The sequence below is a fragment of the Ornithodoros turicata genome, chromosome 7 (genome assembly GCF_037126465.1).
Source record: "Ornithodoros turicata isolate Travis chromosome 7, ASM3712646v1, whole genome shotgun sequence".
In the NCBI taxonomy this organism is placed as follows: domain Eukaryota; kingdom Metazoa; phylum Arthropoda; class Arachnida; order Ixodida; family Argasidae; genus Ornithodoros; species Ornithodoros turicata.
The window spans coordinates 34,161,910-34,179,553 of record NC_088207.1 but is presented as its reverse complement, the minus strand read 5'-3'; the positions used below and the strand labels follow the sequence as shown (position 1 = coordinate 34,179,553).

At 44.8% G+C, this 17,644-nt stretch overlaps 1 protein-coding gene across 8 annotated transcripts in view; it reads right to left on the bottom strand.

Annotated features, from left to right (window-relative positions):
• Positions 1-17,644, bottom strand: part of LOC135400902 (eye-specific diacylglycerol kinase-like) — a 434,456-nt gene that overhangs the window by 34,644 nt on the left and 382,168 nt on the right. For 6 of the 8 annotated variants that reach the window (XM_064632901.1, XM_064632900.1, XM_064632905.1 and 3 more), the window contains exons 2-9: positions 4,747-4,825; positions 4,539-4,622; positions 4,375-4,452; positions 2,702-2,758; positions 1,758-1,826; positions 478-510; positions 250-402; positions 93-164 (exon numbers count right to left, since the gene is read on the bottom strand). In XM_064632901.1, coding sequence (XP_064488971.1) covers positions 93-164; positions 250-402; positions 478-510; positions 1,758-1,826; positions 2,702-2,758; positions 4,375-4,452; positions 4,539-4,622; positions 4,747-4,825 — 625 coding nt within the window. Of the gene's footprint in view, positions 1-92; positions 165-249; positions 403-477; positions 511-1,757; positions 1,827-2,701; positions 2,759-4,374; positions 4,453-4,538; positions 4,623-4,746; positions 4,826-4,905; positions 4,968-5,756; positions 5,870-17,644 lie in introns of those variants that run through there. The other 2 variants (XM_064632904.1, XM_064632903.1) reach the window with 2 other exon arrangements.

Below are 17,644 nucleotides of genomic sequence, written 5' to 3'. Positions count from 1 at the left end.
CACACATATGAAAAGCTCTCCAAAATGCACACATTTTTCGCATTTGCAGTTGTGAAAACCTGTCTCTCATCAGACATCGTGAATGCACTTACATCCTTCCGAGACTTCTTTTTGGTCGATGCTCTCTTCTTCGGCGATCTTCTTATGGACGATTTGAATGAGCCCTGAGGAGATTGCCACATGCACGGGTATCAGTTACCCCATGTGTCCCAGTGCTCATCAACTTCACACATTAAAATTCAAGAGTACCTTTCTTGGAAGCTTGACAATCCAAGAGTGGGGTACTATAATATCTACATGAAGTCCAAGGTCACACTGCTCTCCTATCCTTTGCATACTGAAGCAGGATTCCTTGTTGTGATATGCCGTTTTGCACCATGAACAGCTAATGGCTACAATTTCCTACAAGATGGATTGGCATATTACACACACTGGTCCTGACAAAAGCAGAATGGGACTATAGTAAAAACCTCTTACTTTGCTACCAAAAGAGAGTTTTGACTGGAATGACTGGAATAGAAGTAAAAATGCATGCACATTAAACATGCCACACTACATGAGATGGTAACAGACACTGTGAGAAACAAACTTTGCACAACAAATGGAACAGTTCAGGAGATGGTCACATCAACATAGAAATAACAACATATCAATATTGTTGTTCATTCTTCTGCAGACCACTGCAATTCACCGAGGTCAATGTACATGTCCGTAGCTTATTTAATTCAATTTCCTGCAAGTAGGTCAGCTGTCTGCGCAACTCCTCAGTTTCCCTCTCTCCCCCTGTGCAGAGTCAAACCGTCCCAGCGTGTTGATAATGAGAAGTATAAGCCACAATAAACTATGATAAAAACATTATGGGGCACCAGGTGAGTACAGCAAGAAAGCAAACAATGTAGGAAGCCTGTGCACCGGTCTCGCAACACAGGCCATGGGGGAACTAGTATGTGCAGGATCCCCTACAACAGTGGGGGAACTTGCACTGCCCCCACCATATGCAACTGTCTCAATGGATAACTGACATCCAAGTGCCCAATGTTAGCAACATGTACAAAGCTGCACAGAATTTGACATAGTTGCTTGCCTTACACAAGCAACATCATGACTATGACATGTACCTATCCCGATGAATAACCTGGCATGAGCAAGAGTACCACTATTAATACACAAACCCACACTTTCTATGTGTCATGGCACTTATTGTGGACATCCCATACCGCTTCCAAGATCGGCTTGTACGCATTTCCAACACTGGCAAGCAGTCATAAAGCATGCAGTCAAAGCATTGCATGGCAGCCAGTATGCACATTACATGTGAGGCGTAAAACTTTAGGAAATGCTTCATTCCAATTAAGCATATTGGAATAACAGAACATTTGCCCCCTTTTACAAAAAAAGATAGTATGTACATGGATGGATGTATGCTACAAGAACTTTAACAATCAAAACTACTCTTGCATCAAAAAGAGGACACTACAAATGTACTGGTCCTACCACAATGCACTTGGTAATATGTTTCACTTAGTGGAAACGTATTTTTATTTGCGATGTATTAATTTTCGCGAATCGCGCATTCATCCATTTGCCGTGCGACAATTTAATTTCGCGATTCCAGGGAGGTTTCCTTTTGCGGGATAAACGTCATGCTGTGTTCGCGAGTACAATTTTTCACGATTTTTTAGCGGTCGCAAAATTCACAAAAATTAATACATGGCAAATAAAAATATGTTTACAGTATATGGATTAATATTTCATACCTTGCCACACTGATGACACCTTCCTTTCTGATACCTTCTGTGCACCCAGTGGTGCTGAATCACAGTTTGCTGTGGATGCAAGAACATGCACGATATAACAACTGTGACAGAAGTGATGTACAAAAGAGGCAGCCTTTCACAGTACATATACCCTTTACCTATTCATCTGACAGCAGGTTGACCACGACTATGGGTCGAGTTCAAAAACGTACAAATAGAATTTCTCTCAGAAAAGGTGCTGTATCACAAGACACCTCTCAAGGCACCTGCCCACTGCACGGACCCAGCAAGTGTGTGCAATGGTGTGACTGTGGAGGCATGTATGATGCAACATGATCGAAAAGATGACAGTCGATGAAAAGTCAGTGAGTGCCGGTGGCGAGACTTGAACCTACACTTCTCTCGGATTGCCGGTCAGCTGGGCTACAAATTACACTACACCGACATTGTGGTCTCGTCAACATACCATGACCCCGCGTTTGTGAAGACACGGACACACATTCGCTCTGGCCCATTCTGTCTTACATTTTCTTCCATACAAGCTCACATTCATGCACCGACGATCAAACCAAGGCAGGCAGCATTTTAGACAGAAAAGTAAATTGTGCAATATGCCCTTTCACGGATTTGTGTGGGACTTTTGTGAGGGAATTTTTTTTAAGAATGTGAGATTCGTTTAATATGACTACTTCCATGCATATTCATGTCAGATGAACACATTCAAAACATTTTAAGCAGGGCAACATAAAATCATCACAGTGACACGTAGAATGTTCCAACTCGTGGATACTGCTTTCCGCCATCCCCATCAGGACAGTGGCCAGTAGAAAAACAGCCCCCCTGTTCAAAACATCTGCAGCTCCCAGTATGGGTCTTCTTCCCCTATTTACTTTTAGTGAACTGCTAGATTTTCTAGTTGCTGACGTCTTATGGCAATGCCTTACCTCTCTGTACTGCCTGATGCCAACGTCCTTGAAAGTTGGTTTGCACTGGAATTTCATCTGAGGAGAACACAAGCGATTGTCACACTTTCAACAGGGAGTTTAGGCACAGCAACTAAAATTCTTTACATGAGCAGCTTTTCTGTACAGATTAATTACACACTGATTGAGCGTGTTGACTGTATCAAATATACCTTGGCATTAGTTTTTACTCTCTTGCACTGGAAGCCCCACGTTATACATACATGTATACTAAACTATATCTGTTATCATAGTGCTTTCGCATTTTGTACTCTTGCCCGTTTTGTCTCCCTTCTGTATACGTATTTGATTGTGATATGCTGAGATATAAGTGTGAGGCATGGTTTGTCTTACCCCTTCCTTATGTAGTGCTCTTTGGGGCATTTGATTTGCCATTTTGTTTGTGTAATTTTGCCATTTGTTCTACTGTGCTTCGGAAGATATGTTCTGTTGCTTAAAGGGACGGTTGCATCTGTTTCAGTCGATTTCAAAACAATTGTGTCATTTTATTCCTCCTGGAACACTGACCACAGTATCGAAAATCCCACACGAAATAGCAGCATGGTTTGACAGTTATTCGACGGAATACATGACAGGAGCAGACGCCGGATGTTGAGATTTTGCTGGAATTCACTCTCTGGAAAAACGAGAAAACATCTCTCCCTAAGAACCAACGAGGGCGCGCCCTTGAGAAAAGGAATGCTGCGTGCAAATCAAGCTGAAACCTACAACACACCAATTAATTATCTGTTCTACGTTCTATTCCAACAGCAGTCTCATTGTCTCGTTGCCAAGATTTCGATGGGACATGACTCCAACATTTCAATTACATTCAAGATAACATGCTAATTTGGCCACAATACTAGTATTTCGCCTGGTAACCTTCTGTACCCATGAAATATACACAAACAAGAATTGCAATTCAACAGGAATAACTGGGCTTAGACTGAAAAATGTGGGCAGCAACTTAAAAACAACTGGGGTCCATGCAAAAACTTCAGTGCTTTAATGTGTTCCGGTTGGTAATTTGATAAGCATTTATTTTGAAAACATGGGTCGGATGATGTCTTCTTTAATGGGACAAAGTGGAACTATCTACTGACTTTGAGGTCAGATTTGTGACCGACTGCAAGTTGCATGTAGATAAAAACAAAATTAGTGAGATAAAAACAAAACCAAACGACACATTCGGATTTGTACGGATTCGGCTACATGGTTATGTGAGCGCAAGCTCCCGCATCTTGGCAGAGGCCACAACTGAGATAAACGTGGTTGAGAACTCTTTTGAGACGTGATAAAACGTAATCGGCAAGTTTCGTTCCGTATCTCTGGCTTGATTGCTCAGCGAAACAGAACAAGGAAGTTACTGACACGTTTATGTCGTGGAAGCAAAAGCGCTGGAGAAGAAAACTGATTCACAAATAATTGGTTGCAAATTTAATTGAAATACTTTGCACAGTGTCTGGCAGCACCATAAAGAGAAACGTGATTGTAGGGCAGATGTAGATAGAGAAACCGTCATGGGCAAAAATACGAGACATACATTCCCTTTTACATTCGTTTGTCTGCCGTGAGGTGTCCTATACCAAGTTCTCAAACGCCCCTTTTTGACAGAAACTTCTGGTGGTAGGGGAACAATACAAAATACGACTCACTTTGTCCGTCAAAATGCTAATGCATCCGGCATGAACGGTTATCTTGCAAGCTGGGCATCTCATTCGGGGCCCTTGTCTCTAAAGCAAAATAAAAAGAGAGAAAGAAACGTCACGAGCACACATTTTTGGCAAAGAGTGTCACAAACATAACGTGTCAAACTCACTGAGCATTCGTTTTCCCCAACATAACACAGATCCCCTGAGGCACTAGTGGCAATCCATAAATGGTCCCCATTTATAGCAGTTTCCTGAAAAGAACACAGCAACAGTGCAACTCTACAACACTGGGCAGTTGTTATATTTCAATGCACACCAACACACAAGGCACAGAACACCGAGAGGAGCATTCAATAGCGAGCTTGTGTCACCTACCCCCCAGTCAGGAGTTGCACGTATTGGTCTTGACTCTCCATTCTCTGTGGGAAGTTTGATCTCACCCTGAATAGCTTTCCTGGAAAAAGGAAAGCACGACTGATATAGCATCGTCAATGCCCTTTACCTGGTGAGACAAGGAAATTCATGGAGCCTGACGTTTTACTGCCTACAGGCAGATGAAGGTCTGCCATGTTGTCTGCCTGCAAGATGCAGGCACATCGTCTACTGTTTGTTCAGCTCTCTGATAAACACGCTCCAACAGAGATATCGGGAATCCTCGTATTTACGAGGAGTTGCACACACCGTAGCCTACTGAACATGCCACGGAGCGGAACGGGTGACAGCGATAGCACGAGCCACGCTACTTGTAGTAAGAGCCGATGAATGTGCGCACTTTCCCTTGATGATTTAATAACAGTAACCTGTGCACTGGTACCAGACTGATATCTATAGTACCAGACTGATAGCTATAGTTACTTTTCGGGGTTAATTGTATGCCCAATCTGGCACGTTTACGAAAGTTCATGCGTTTCTCTACTGCGGGCTATAGTTCAAAAGGGTAATGAAACAGGGATGCATAATCAGGAGAGCATACTGTATGCAACGATCATATTCTCGAATGCGAGCAGGCTGTCCTCGCAAGCCATGTTTGTAAGCAGTGCATTTGTCACTATAAAACCGGACTCGAGACAGAACATTCAAGTGCACATTAAACTTTCCAATCAGCCGTTAAAATCCTACCTACACGCGTTGTCCGGCCAATACCGCTCGTGATCACAAATGTCACTGAACATTTTGCAGTCGGTGTATATCTTCCTGCGTTCTCATATGACATTTCCAGATACGAAAACACACCACGGCAAGTGATGACACTCTGCATTAAACATTTTATGCTCAATAAATGATTCAATATAGCCCACAACCGAGCCCGCAAGCACACGTACGGATTCACTCTACACGTTTGCACAGGAAATACACAAAATAATTGCATTTATTTTTTACCGTACTTTCTATCGATCTTTGCCTGACAATTCATTGCTTAAGTAGTCAGTCCAAAGTCATAATTTCGTTCGAAATATGCCTGTTTAGCATTTTCGTACACATCACTCGGATTTCGGAAACCATGTTTTTTAGGTCTCCTCCTCAAAGCAGTGTTGCCAGTGTTCCTGAAAGCGCAAGGATGAAACCGAAACCGAAACCACTGTCGTCGTTCTTTGCGATATTGAACTTTCAGATACTCTGTGGTGATCAGGCCTCGGAATAATTTTGTTCACCTGAGGGGTCTTTAACGCGCGCTAAAATCTTCGCACACGGAACCCATTATTTAGCGTTCATTGCGGAAGACGACGTGTTCAAGCAACTCATATATATCATGTCACTAACTTGCTCGTATCCTCAGTCGATTTCGAACTCGTAACCTTGGGATCCCAAGACGGACGCATTGCAAACGTATCCATCGAGGCCACCGTTCTAGTAATTTACAATGTTGTCCAAGATGAACTACTATATTTGTAGCGAGGCGAATATGAATAAAAGCTGTCGTGTGAGGCAGTTCTGTTAACATATATATAACCAGGGAAGGATAATGGACGTATCTTTCGTTACTGCTATATTTTCGTTTCCGTTATCCGTTTCTGATACCAGCTTTTAATTTCGTTTCCGTTGCTGTTTCCGGTAATGGAACGGCTGTTACAGAGCTGCGGGAGGACAGCCCGACCGACTCTGTCAGCACCCTGTTTTGCCCAAGTGCTGCTTCGGTGTCACGCGTACACACTACACAAGTAATTTTACGTCGCTGAGATGCGCACATCTTGCAAGATTTTTAAAGAAGTGTTAAGACTATGACTTCGGTCAGTCTTCTGTGTTCAGTCACTCAGTCAGTAGAGAGTCCAGCAACCCAAGATGGGCCGACCTTCATCGAATGTCGCATTCATAGGCAGACGCTCTCAGTAGTGAACAATACTGCCATAGCCACGGTGAAATGAAGAAAGTAAAAAAAAAAAAAAAAACGCATATTCAGTCATCCTCGTGCTATGGTGGAGTAAAGTGCGTGGAGTCTATGTGTAATTCTCATGTCTTGATGTCATGTAGGTAGGCAATGTCACGAGTAGGTAAGCGAGTGATGCACCCTCGATATCCAATATTGCGCTTTGTTTCCATGCTGTCGTGTAGTATTTAGAGCATTACAGGGAATGAAGTCATCAAAATACAAAAATACAATGAAAAGTCACTGAAATGTCATCGCGCAACAGTAATAGCCATTACCCGAATTCAATACCGGACGATAATTTTCGTTTCCGTTTCTGTTTCCAGTAAAGGAGGACAGTGGTATGCATTTCCGTTTCGGTTATCGTTACCATCTCCAATTTCGGTAATATACCGTTTCTGTTTCCGTTACCATTACCATTACCCTTCCCTGTATATAACTACATTTTGACAGATAGACAAAAGCGTGTTCAATAACGTCGTTGTCAAGTAATGATTATAGCTAGCTGCAGCTTTTTTAGTACGTACGGTTTATCCGATTATAACTGAACTAAATGACAATCTTCACATGACTCTTATGCGTCTATTATATGTCCTTGTTGCCGTGCAAGCTGCCTCGAGATCGAACAGCGTCGCCACCATGCGGCTGCTCCGTGAACTGCCTTTAGTGGGGATGCGCGGTTTGAGCCGGTGCTTTCGCTTTGGTCATCGCGCTCGAAAACGTGCTTGGAAGACTCAATTTCTGGACATTTGTGCTTTTAAAATCGCTTCAAAATGAATGAAAATGACTTGGTGGAAAACTTTTTTGAACTTTTCTAGTTCTCTGCACCAGCGTGCTTAGCAGGGAAGAAAACTACAGAACGTGCATATGTTCCAGTATGCGGATTCCACTCGGCCTTTACTATATTGTATTTGTCACTGCGGTTCTGTGTGTCAAACAAAATGTACGAAGAGCTAAGGTCAATGTTGTAACAGATTTTTTTTATTATAAGTATAAAACTATGTCACAGTTATTTATAGAATGGTTTCTGTGCTAGCTGTTCTAAGTTACTTCACAATGCTCAGTTAGGATATTGTGCACGCGCCAGACACAAGTTGTATCGAATGTATTAATATATGGAATATATGAATGCATGAATATATATATTTATGACACGGGTGTTTTTAAATGTGTGAATTTCAAACTTTCATCTCATTTCATCTAACCGTATGACAGACTAGACTTTTATCTCTCACACACATAGTCATTGGAACGCACGCATTCAAGGTAAAATGCTATCACCACCCCTGAACGTAATATTTAAACCACGCGTGCTTTTTTTTTGGGGGGGGGGGGGGTATGAAGCACGTGTGCACCAGCGTGTTTCAGAATATATACCTGCCGCTGGAACCAAACACTTAGTTTATATGTAGTTATTACCTGACCGGTAGCACCCCAAAGTCAAGTCCACCACAAAGGTGTGGTCATCTCGTAACATATTTTAGCACTATTTAGTGAATGCCCGCCCAGGAGTCGAATCAAACCTCGAACCTCTCCTGTACTCGCTCGACGCAAAATTGCAAAAATTGTAGCGAGGGGCTTTTATACTTACTGGGCTATTCTGCCCTTATGCTACATTCTTGCACATTTGAACATTTAGATTCATTGTTATTGTTGATTGTTGTTGAACATCAGTGCCGGGCTCTTCGCTCCCTTTTCGTTTTCATGCAGGCCACTGGACTCCTTGAAGAGCTCTAAACAGAACTCCGACCTGTCGTTGCTTCATTCTCACCATAATTCATCCTCTCATATTAACCACTGTGAAATGGGGTAGTGTCCTGTGGCTACCACGGGGAAACATCCCATGTCATCATCACTTCTTCATTTATTGTTGTTGTATTGTTGATTAGTACATTGTACATTTAGATCAGTGGAGACAGGAATTTTGAGTGAGTCTTTTTTTTTTAATCCTTGTTGTCTCGACGTAAGATAAAAAAGTACAGGGAAAGACAGCAATACAAAAGCGACGAATAAATATTCGAGCGAGAGCAGCAAAAGACAAACAAAATCACGCTTGGAACAAAGGAGGCAGTGTTTCCCTTTCCAAAGCACACAGGATATTTTCTTTTCACAACTTCGCGAGTTGAGCGTTTCGCGGTGCAGCAATATTTGTAAACTTTCACACCTTATCAGCGTTCCAAGTATCGCATTTCAACACATCCGCAATATGTGAGGCACTGACAGCAGCATTTCATCCAGAAACACTGCGATATCTGCGCAGAAAAGACAGAGCCTGCTGCGTCCGATCATGCCGTATCCCCACTAGGGCATCCGTCGCAGCGCCACCTACAGTTCGATCTCGAGGCAAATAGTCTCTCTATTCCCCCACAACAATGACTCGGTCATCCATAAGCACACAAAATTTAGGCCACATTGCACTCCTGAACAGCCCCCCGTCTTGCTGTAGCAAAATGACATCGCAATGCTCTAGCCAGTCACAGCTCGCCGTTCAAGCACATCGAGAGGTGTATCGTGTACATGCACACAACATTGCACCATTAGAATACGATCGCCATCAAAGCGACGCTGTTCATGGACATGGGCACATTGCACCGAGCCTCAGATGGTCTCCATATGAAGACGCAGTGCGCATCGCTCGGGTCTGTAATAGTACTCCCCAAGAACACTCGCGATCCTGAGGACGTCCTCAAAGTGTCATCGCGTCCTCATCCGTGACGGGATATCCTGCGGAGATCCAGAGAGTGTCATCATAGGATCTTCCAGCGTTAGTCATTTGCGTACGTCCTGCGGCCGTCAGCCGGAGGATATATATAGAAGAAGTAAATTAGTTTAATACTGAGTTGTGCATTTCAATGCCTTCACCAGTTAATTAGTCTCCCGGTTTGTTTGTTATAACCAAATTCAACCGAACCAGCAGTGATCATGTATAAACTAGAAATATACTACAAAGAGAAAATACAAAAATACAGGGGTACAAATACAAATTGAATGATTTCAATGGATACTCCATGCACTGGGTTCAATGTGCGATAAAATATAGCTTGCTAGATCTTTCATTGTGATCTTGTTGCCATTAACATCCGAGCGAGGTCCATGATGGGATGTCACACGGAGCATTTCCGTGGAAGATACAGAAAAGTGATGGCATATTACAGCGCGTGCTTCACTTTCGAATGATGTTTTAAATGAACTAAGTAGAAAACACGGACATTACCTTGGTTGTAACCTAATACTCCAAGGAATTCGTCACTGCAGTGTGGCTTATACATTAAATTGAATTAAGCTTAGGCACCTCACGGTTCGTTTTTACTGAGATGCTAGGAGGACTCTCGCACACGCGGGAGTTCGCAAGACAAGCAATATATAGTATATGTTTTATCTGCGAAAGGAAATGCCACTGCTACATATTTCTTTCAAAGGGCTGCCTTGGGCTTAGTGGCACAGGACCTTTTGTATTTTTGCTTTTTATACCGCGGAATCCATTCTTCGTCATCGAAAACAATCGAAGAGAGGAAACGCAAAGGTAGGGAAGGTAAAATGACGAGCTGGTGGCCGAGGTTGAAAATTTTCGAGAAAGGAGTTGGTTTCTACTGTAAACGTCTGCTCACTTCTAAAAGGGAGAAATGAAAGAAGATTCACTATAGCTACATGTAGAAGAACATGATCCTATAGTCCTCCTGAGACTATCCCATTTTTGTCCCCAGATGTTGTCCCTAGGATCATCTCTGGAGTCTCATTCTAACACTTTTCTAACAAATTGAGGATTCTGTGGGGATATTCCCAGGATGTCATTTCTGTCCCACAGTGACATCCTCAGGATTAGTGAGGGACATCAGGGACATCATCTTGTTGGAGTAGATCGGTCAGCGCTGCATTCTACAAACAGGAGGCATGCCCAATCAGCCAGCTGCGAAAGAGGACGGTGTTCTCTGCACCAGGGTGCAAAGAGCTCATCGGCTGGGTGGAGTTAAAGGGCCGCACATTGCAGGCTTGCGGGCAATATAAGGCCGTGCTCCCTTACTCGTCTGTACAGATATGCTGGAGTCTGCAGTGCATGCGGCTGAAGTCTTCCATGCAAAAGCGGATCCACTTTGTGTGTGTGTGTGTGTGTGTGTGTGTATAGGGAGGGGGGGTTCAGCCTTGGACAGCATACTCCGTACGCTACCTACCTATCTACTTACGGTCTAGTAAAGCACTATGTGACGACATAAATTGATATGAGGATAGGACATCCGGATTCCTCGGATGCGGCTACGAATGCGGATTGACAGCAAAGAATATATAGGGAGAAAGTTGACGAAGCAAGCACAGCAGTGGCTATGGTCACAACTCCCACAGGAACATGTATCCAGGTTGGCCTCAATACCAACTGTCCGTACAGACGCCTTCAGGTATCAGCCGTAACGCACGAGCGAGTGTCCCACGACGACGCCAGCACCGCGGACCAGTGAAGGAGCCAATATAGGCACAGGGTTGGGTATAGGCACAGCAAATTTCCCGCACTTGTACCCCGGCGGCAAAAAGTAGACGCCGGCCCTGCTGGAGACCGGAACCGTCTTTGCCAGCCAGCATGTACACGAAGTGCAGGTCCAAGTAGGATATGAAAGCACAATAACGGTACTTCTAAGCGCACTCTCTTCTTTTGAAACCCGGTGTTTCCCCCTGAACTGCCAGGCGATCAACGCAGTGCCTCCCTTTCAAGGTTTATAGCACCCCTTCGTCCATTACTCTTAAACTTGCGCTTTGATCGGGCACTTTTACTGTTATTACAGCTCGTCCAGTCACTGTTGGGGTAACGCGCGTGATTTCTGCTCCTGCTGGATCGCCTTTCAGCGCAGTGACTCTGAAAAAAAAAAAAAGAAAGGAAAAGTCCTAGCACTCGAAGGAATCAGGAGAAAGAACACAAAGAAAGAAGAAACCGTGCATCACTATCGTAGCCGGGCCTAATGTAAGAATGAATGAAGACACGCACGCGGACGGAAATAAAAGCCCCTCGCTGTACTCGTATTTACTGCCCTCTTCAGATATTTGTTGGAAGGGCGCGAGGCAGTTACATAAATGCAGCATGAGCTGGTTTGGTCTTGCTTGTATACTAGGCACGGTAAAAAAATAAACTCCGCTTACGGCGCGCGTGATAATGTCTACTTGCACCGAGAAGAAATCCTAATGTACTATTCAAATGGAACAATGCGCCCAAATGCGCCATTTCAGTTGGAATGCGGAAACGAAGACCGTATAGCAAGCTGTGTTTGCTTTTTATGGCAGAACGGATCGATGCCATCTCACCAGTTTATTAGGGAACGCATTAGAAAATATCTGGGAAAGCATTGCGTAGAATTTCCACGAGGCATTTGAGTAGGGCTCTGGAATGAGATCTGCGTTAGCTGGGCCTTCGCAGCGTGAGAGATATCGCCAACGGGATTCACTATACGTCTCATGCAAATGGTTACATTTTCTTCCACTCTCGAAAGTCGCTGTCGATTCCGAAACTACAGTGCCATTTTACTCCTCGTTCATCACCGACAATGACGTCGAAAGTCCGACGCGAATTAATGGAGTTGTTTCTGTGCAATTTGACGCTATGCATGGCAAGAGCAGACGACGGATGCGGAGAGTATTCCGGAATTTCCTCTCTCAAAATCGAAAAAAAAAAAACGTCACTTCGACAAGGTCAATCAGGGAGCGGCAGAGGGGACTTTGCGTCCGACCGCTTGCGGGAGTGAAGGCGTCTGTAGGTCGCGAAGAGGTCTGAGATGGGCTCGTGGAATGCTGTTTCTGGTTAGCGTCGTACGTGTTTGTACGGCCAGGAGCGCAACACCGTGTTCCACGCACCATGATCAAGTCAGCACTCACACTTGTAAGCGAAAGCCGACGTATTTACCTAGGTCTTTTAACTTAGTATATTGCGGTGTGAGCGCGAAGCAGACGACCTCGGAGACAATCACCTGCGCTGGGCTCCCATTCGTGTGCCCGGCTTACGTCATACCGGCTTAGCTGTAGAGAGAGTGCGAATCTTTAAAACTCGTTTTAATAAGTACGCTGTTTTTGGAAGAGAAACTTGTCCAAGTAGACTGTGAAACGATGCTGAACATTACCGTATCGGTCTCATACCCGCCTTTCCGGATGCGATAGTCCCTATAAATGAACCTACTCCTAATTATGGTATACGTAAAGGTGGATACCTTCGCGGACATAAAAGCGGCACCAAAGCAAAATATTTTTCCTTGCGGAATCAATTAAATGAAATCTTTGGGATGTCAGGAACATGAGTACGAAATATCTCGGTCCAAAACTGCGCAGATCTTACTCAAACGAATTTATTACGAAGCGAGTGCTTCGCCTCTGTGAAACGATAGGGCGCTGAATAGCAACACAGTGTAACATCATCCGGCAAGGGAGGAAGAATGCAGGTTTGGAAGCAGACGACAATGCTGGGTGACGTCACGGTATCCTCCTCCGGACGAAACGCCGCAGTATGGAGCTCTGTTTTGCGCTCTTCGCATTTCAGTTTCGGTTTGCTATTGTCATCATTTACGAATGTGAATGTGAATGTAAAATGAATGTGAATGTTGTATTCGGTATCGAAGGGGTGGTTCGTGTTCTGTATGATGCTCACCTGATTTTTTTTCGAATCCTTGCGAAGCCCCCCTTTAAAGAAATGGCGGCATCCGTTCCAGTCGACTTTGAAACTATAGTGTCATATTATTCCTCGGGGGCCACTGTCCACGGTATCGAAAGTGCCAAGCGAAATAGTGGCATAGTTTGACTGTTATTCGACAGAATACATGACAAGAGCAGACGCAGGATGTTGAGAGTATTCAGGAATTCCTTCTCTGGAAAAACGAGAAAACGTCACTCCCTAAGAACCAATGAGGGCGCGAACTTGAGAAAAGGAATGCCGCGGTCGTGCGGGCGTCTCACGGCACGGGCAGCACGGTTGCGTCTGGACGGCGCAATTCTCCTCTGAGCGCCGCCCTCTCACTCTTCTGCTTAGGGAGTGACGTCACGCCGCCGGAGCGCCTCTGTAGTTGCGGAAGCAGCGCTGATCTTTAAAAGTAGTTTATTTCATTTCTAAGCCCTTTCCGGACGAAAAAATTGGCCCCGTAGATTGTCGGCCGATGTCGGACATAGTGCTACGATCCATTTCATCGACGGGCTTCCGGGTGCGACGGCCCCTTTCAATCACGGACGGCGCAAGCAATGAATCTCGTTCCTTTTGTACTATTTTGTCAATGAGATAACGGCATCTTCCATACGGCTAGGAGAAATCTTTACAATGTAGTGTCCCTTTAATAATTCGCGAATTCACTACAATCGCGATGCGTGCTCTGTGCTGCTGTACCATGGAATGCTGCAGGTCCAATGCCCTGCCGGGATAACGGGTATGCGCAGAAAAAATGAGTAATTTTGCTCGCTTTAGGGACTAAATGCATTGCCACAAAAAATAGTCCCTTTCGGGAGTAAATGAATGTCACAGAGTGGAGACTACATTTCAGGCTCCGTTTTAAGAATTTCAGGTATATAATTCGTGTGCATGCATGAAAATACTTTGAATCAAACCGTCGAACCGTGATATATCGAGTGATATAAAATCTTGCGACATACATAGGGCACAATCTGCGAAGAAAGCAGCGCTAACTGTTTCTTACTCTGTGTGGGTAGAAAATTGTTAAGTTGGCTGTGCTATACAGCCTTATGCCATCAAATTGACCAAGAGCACATATTTACGTAGACTGTTGCGTTCGGAAGACCATTTGCGAGGTTCAGTGACAATTTGTAGTCCTTTGGAGTAAATGGGGTGTCAGGGTTAGGGGACTAAAACGGGGAGTAATTTACAGTCTAGGGCAGTGTTTCCCAAAGTGTGGTCCGCGGACCCCTGGGGGTCCGCGACCGTCTCTCACATTTCAGTGAGGATTTTCGTCCCCACAAACACGCGCTCGTACATGCTGCCCGATTTCCAAACACCCAGAACTTCCAAAATTGCTACAAGCATGCTTCAACGGCTGGCTTCTAATTTCTGATAGAAAAGTCCTGCAATGCACGTTTGTCCGCGTCATACACATACAAACAAGAAGAAATCAGTCCGGAATCGTGTAATTCTGAAGCTGTATCGAAAACACGCAGCAGGTGACGAGGTTGCTGGTTATACACTGGCTGTGACGGTGTGTGTGTGTGGGGGGGGGGGGGGGGGGGGGGTCCGTGAATTGATTCTCATCGCTTCTGGGGGTCCGTCACCGCCAAAAGTTTGGGAAACACTGGTCTAGGGGACTAGAAGCTGCAATTACTCCCCATTTTACTCCTTTTTTTCTTAGAGTGTGGTCGGTGCTTCAGTCCCACCCACGTAGAATCAAACCTTTCCTCTGTGAACTCGACGCTGACGATCAAGCCTACATTTTCGAGCTGAGAGTGAGTGTGGAATGACGAAATAATGTGCGATGCTCGAATTCCTTTAGGAAACGATATCAGGTCATTCAGCCCGCACCGCCTAAGGACTGAGATCCACGCACCTAAAACCGTCAAGACGCTAAATGCACGCCTATATCTGTGGACGGCAAGTTCACGTTCACTAGTTGTCCGTTGCCTCGCTTCCAGCCGTGTGTTGCATCAGCTGCGGCTGCATTCTCTGCTGCAGCTGCCATTTTCCTGTATGCCTTCCTAACTTCTTGCGATTCAGACCACTTTGGCTCACAAGACTACTCCACCATAGGAAAGTGCCCGCTTTCTGTATCTCTGCGTGCCTTTTTCATTCAAGCTCGGTTCATGCACACCATTATATTCGCGTCTTACATTCGTCATTGCGAAACGCGACCACACGAATAACGTTATGATTTCCCACGAATGCTTCAATGTCTAAACCTTTGAATGCGCGTCCGACAGAGTCCTTTCATGCAAGCACGTAATGGTTCATTTCGCAAGCGCGAGAAAGAACAAGAAAAGCACACGTCCTTACATCGATACAGCGTTTTCAAGTTTCATTGAGATGTAATGTAGTCTGCATATGTCGTTATGGAAGTTAGTTTCAGATGGATCTCGGGAAGCTCTTGAGCTTTCACCACACAAGAAGATGTTTCGCCTTTCTTCGTTTTCTTTTTCTCATTCTGTCGGGGGCTTAGAATGGCATTACATGCAGTGCAGAGGAGATTTCCTTTTCATATAGCTTCTATTCACGATGTAGCAATTCAAGAAAGCCGGAAGCGTGTCTACGCCGACGATGTCTACTTACGACGTACTCTTCCTGAAATATTTGTATAGCTGAATTATAGTGCCATTTACATCTTAGTTGAAGAGGTCTATACTGGCCCAACACTGGTCCAATCTTGGTCCAATATTGGGCAGGCATTGGCAATATTGGTCCAAGATGTTGTGCTGCTTGGGCGTGTGGATAAAAGCATCAGTAGCTCCAATGTCGTACTGTAGAGAGAGAGGTGGTGGGTTGGAATTCTACCATCGTACGTGCTCTCTGAGGCTTTCCTGGGTCCTTCTGGCAGACTTTACAGACGGATGTCGGCACAGTTACCCCTGAAGTCGGCTCAGGACGCATATAACACCCCCTCTTCCCCACTTCTTGCTGATGTCCTCTCTTCATCTGTCCACATCTGTATCCCACAGCTGCTTCGCGGCGCTAACACGGAATAAAGAAAAACTGAGAGCACGTGTAAGCAAAATTCATACAGCGCGGCCAGCGACTGGACCCTGCTTACGGAGCGCCGTTTCTTTTGAAATCATTTATTGAGTTTTTAATAAAAAAAAACAACAACAAGCAATGCGTGTAGCATAGATATCATTCTTGCGGTTGACTTATACGAGCAGGCGGACATCACGTCGAAGAGATTATGAAACTACAGATGACGAATTACCTAAAATTCATTAATTTACTCTTCAGTTGGGGGATTTCGGGCAAAAGCGATATAGCAGAATAGGGGACAATCCTCGGTGAAAACAATTCCATTTTCAAGGACTCCTGAAACGGGCACGTGCGTTGAAATATCGATCGCCCAATTGTGCTATGCAAATGAGCCGAAACCGCGCCGATCAGGAGTGCAGGGAGCCCAGCTCTAATTCCACGTCAGAGGGTCACGTGGTTTGGAGCGATGCAGATGACTGGAGTAGGTACTGCTCTGCTGGTCAGATCAGCCGCTTTGCGGCGCAGATGAGCCTCCGACGACGACGACGAAGGTCATGCGTTCCTGAGGCGCGCGGTTTTGGTTTCGGCTCATTTGCATAGCGAAATGAGAATGAGACTCGTGCACGTGACGTCACGCACATTTGAGCCACGTGACTCGGGAAAACTTGGGGGTACGTCACAGGCGTCATACTGCGGGCCGAATCAGGCAACAGCACGTGTTTTTACAATATCCCCTCGTAATGGCACGCATACCGCAACAACTCACGGCATGCCCTTTTGATTGTGACTCCGGTGCCGCAATATGTTTTCCCGAGTCACGTGACCAAACGTGACGTCACTGCACAAGCCTCATTTTATGCATGTTGAGTCTCTCCTTGTATCGGGTACTGTCCGTTTGCAGCCATACCTCGAGTATTCCGCTGTACCGGACAAACGTTTTCAAATTTTCCCTTTTCCCACGCACTATGAACGAGTGTAATGCCCCAGGTCAGGAAATTACCAATGGCCAACACTACCGTACTCTTTTTTGTGAAGCAAGATAGAGTAAACAAGGTACATTGTGTGAAGTATCCATAGCATTTTTTTTTTCTTCTTAACCGTTCTTCATGCACTAACGCCCAGAGAGTGTCTCAATGTAGAACACTGTCTAGGCTTACAACTTATCTTTTTCTGTGTAATTATTTACCTGTACGGTGTTGTTACGCAATTGTTCCGTTCTGTGTTTCAATGTTGTTGCGTAACAAGTTGTTCGTGCTGTGTAATTATCCCTACTACGACTGCCA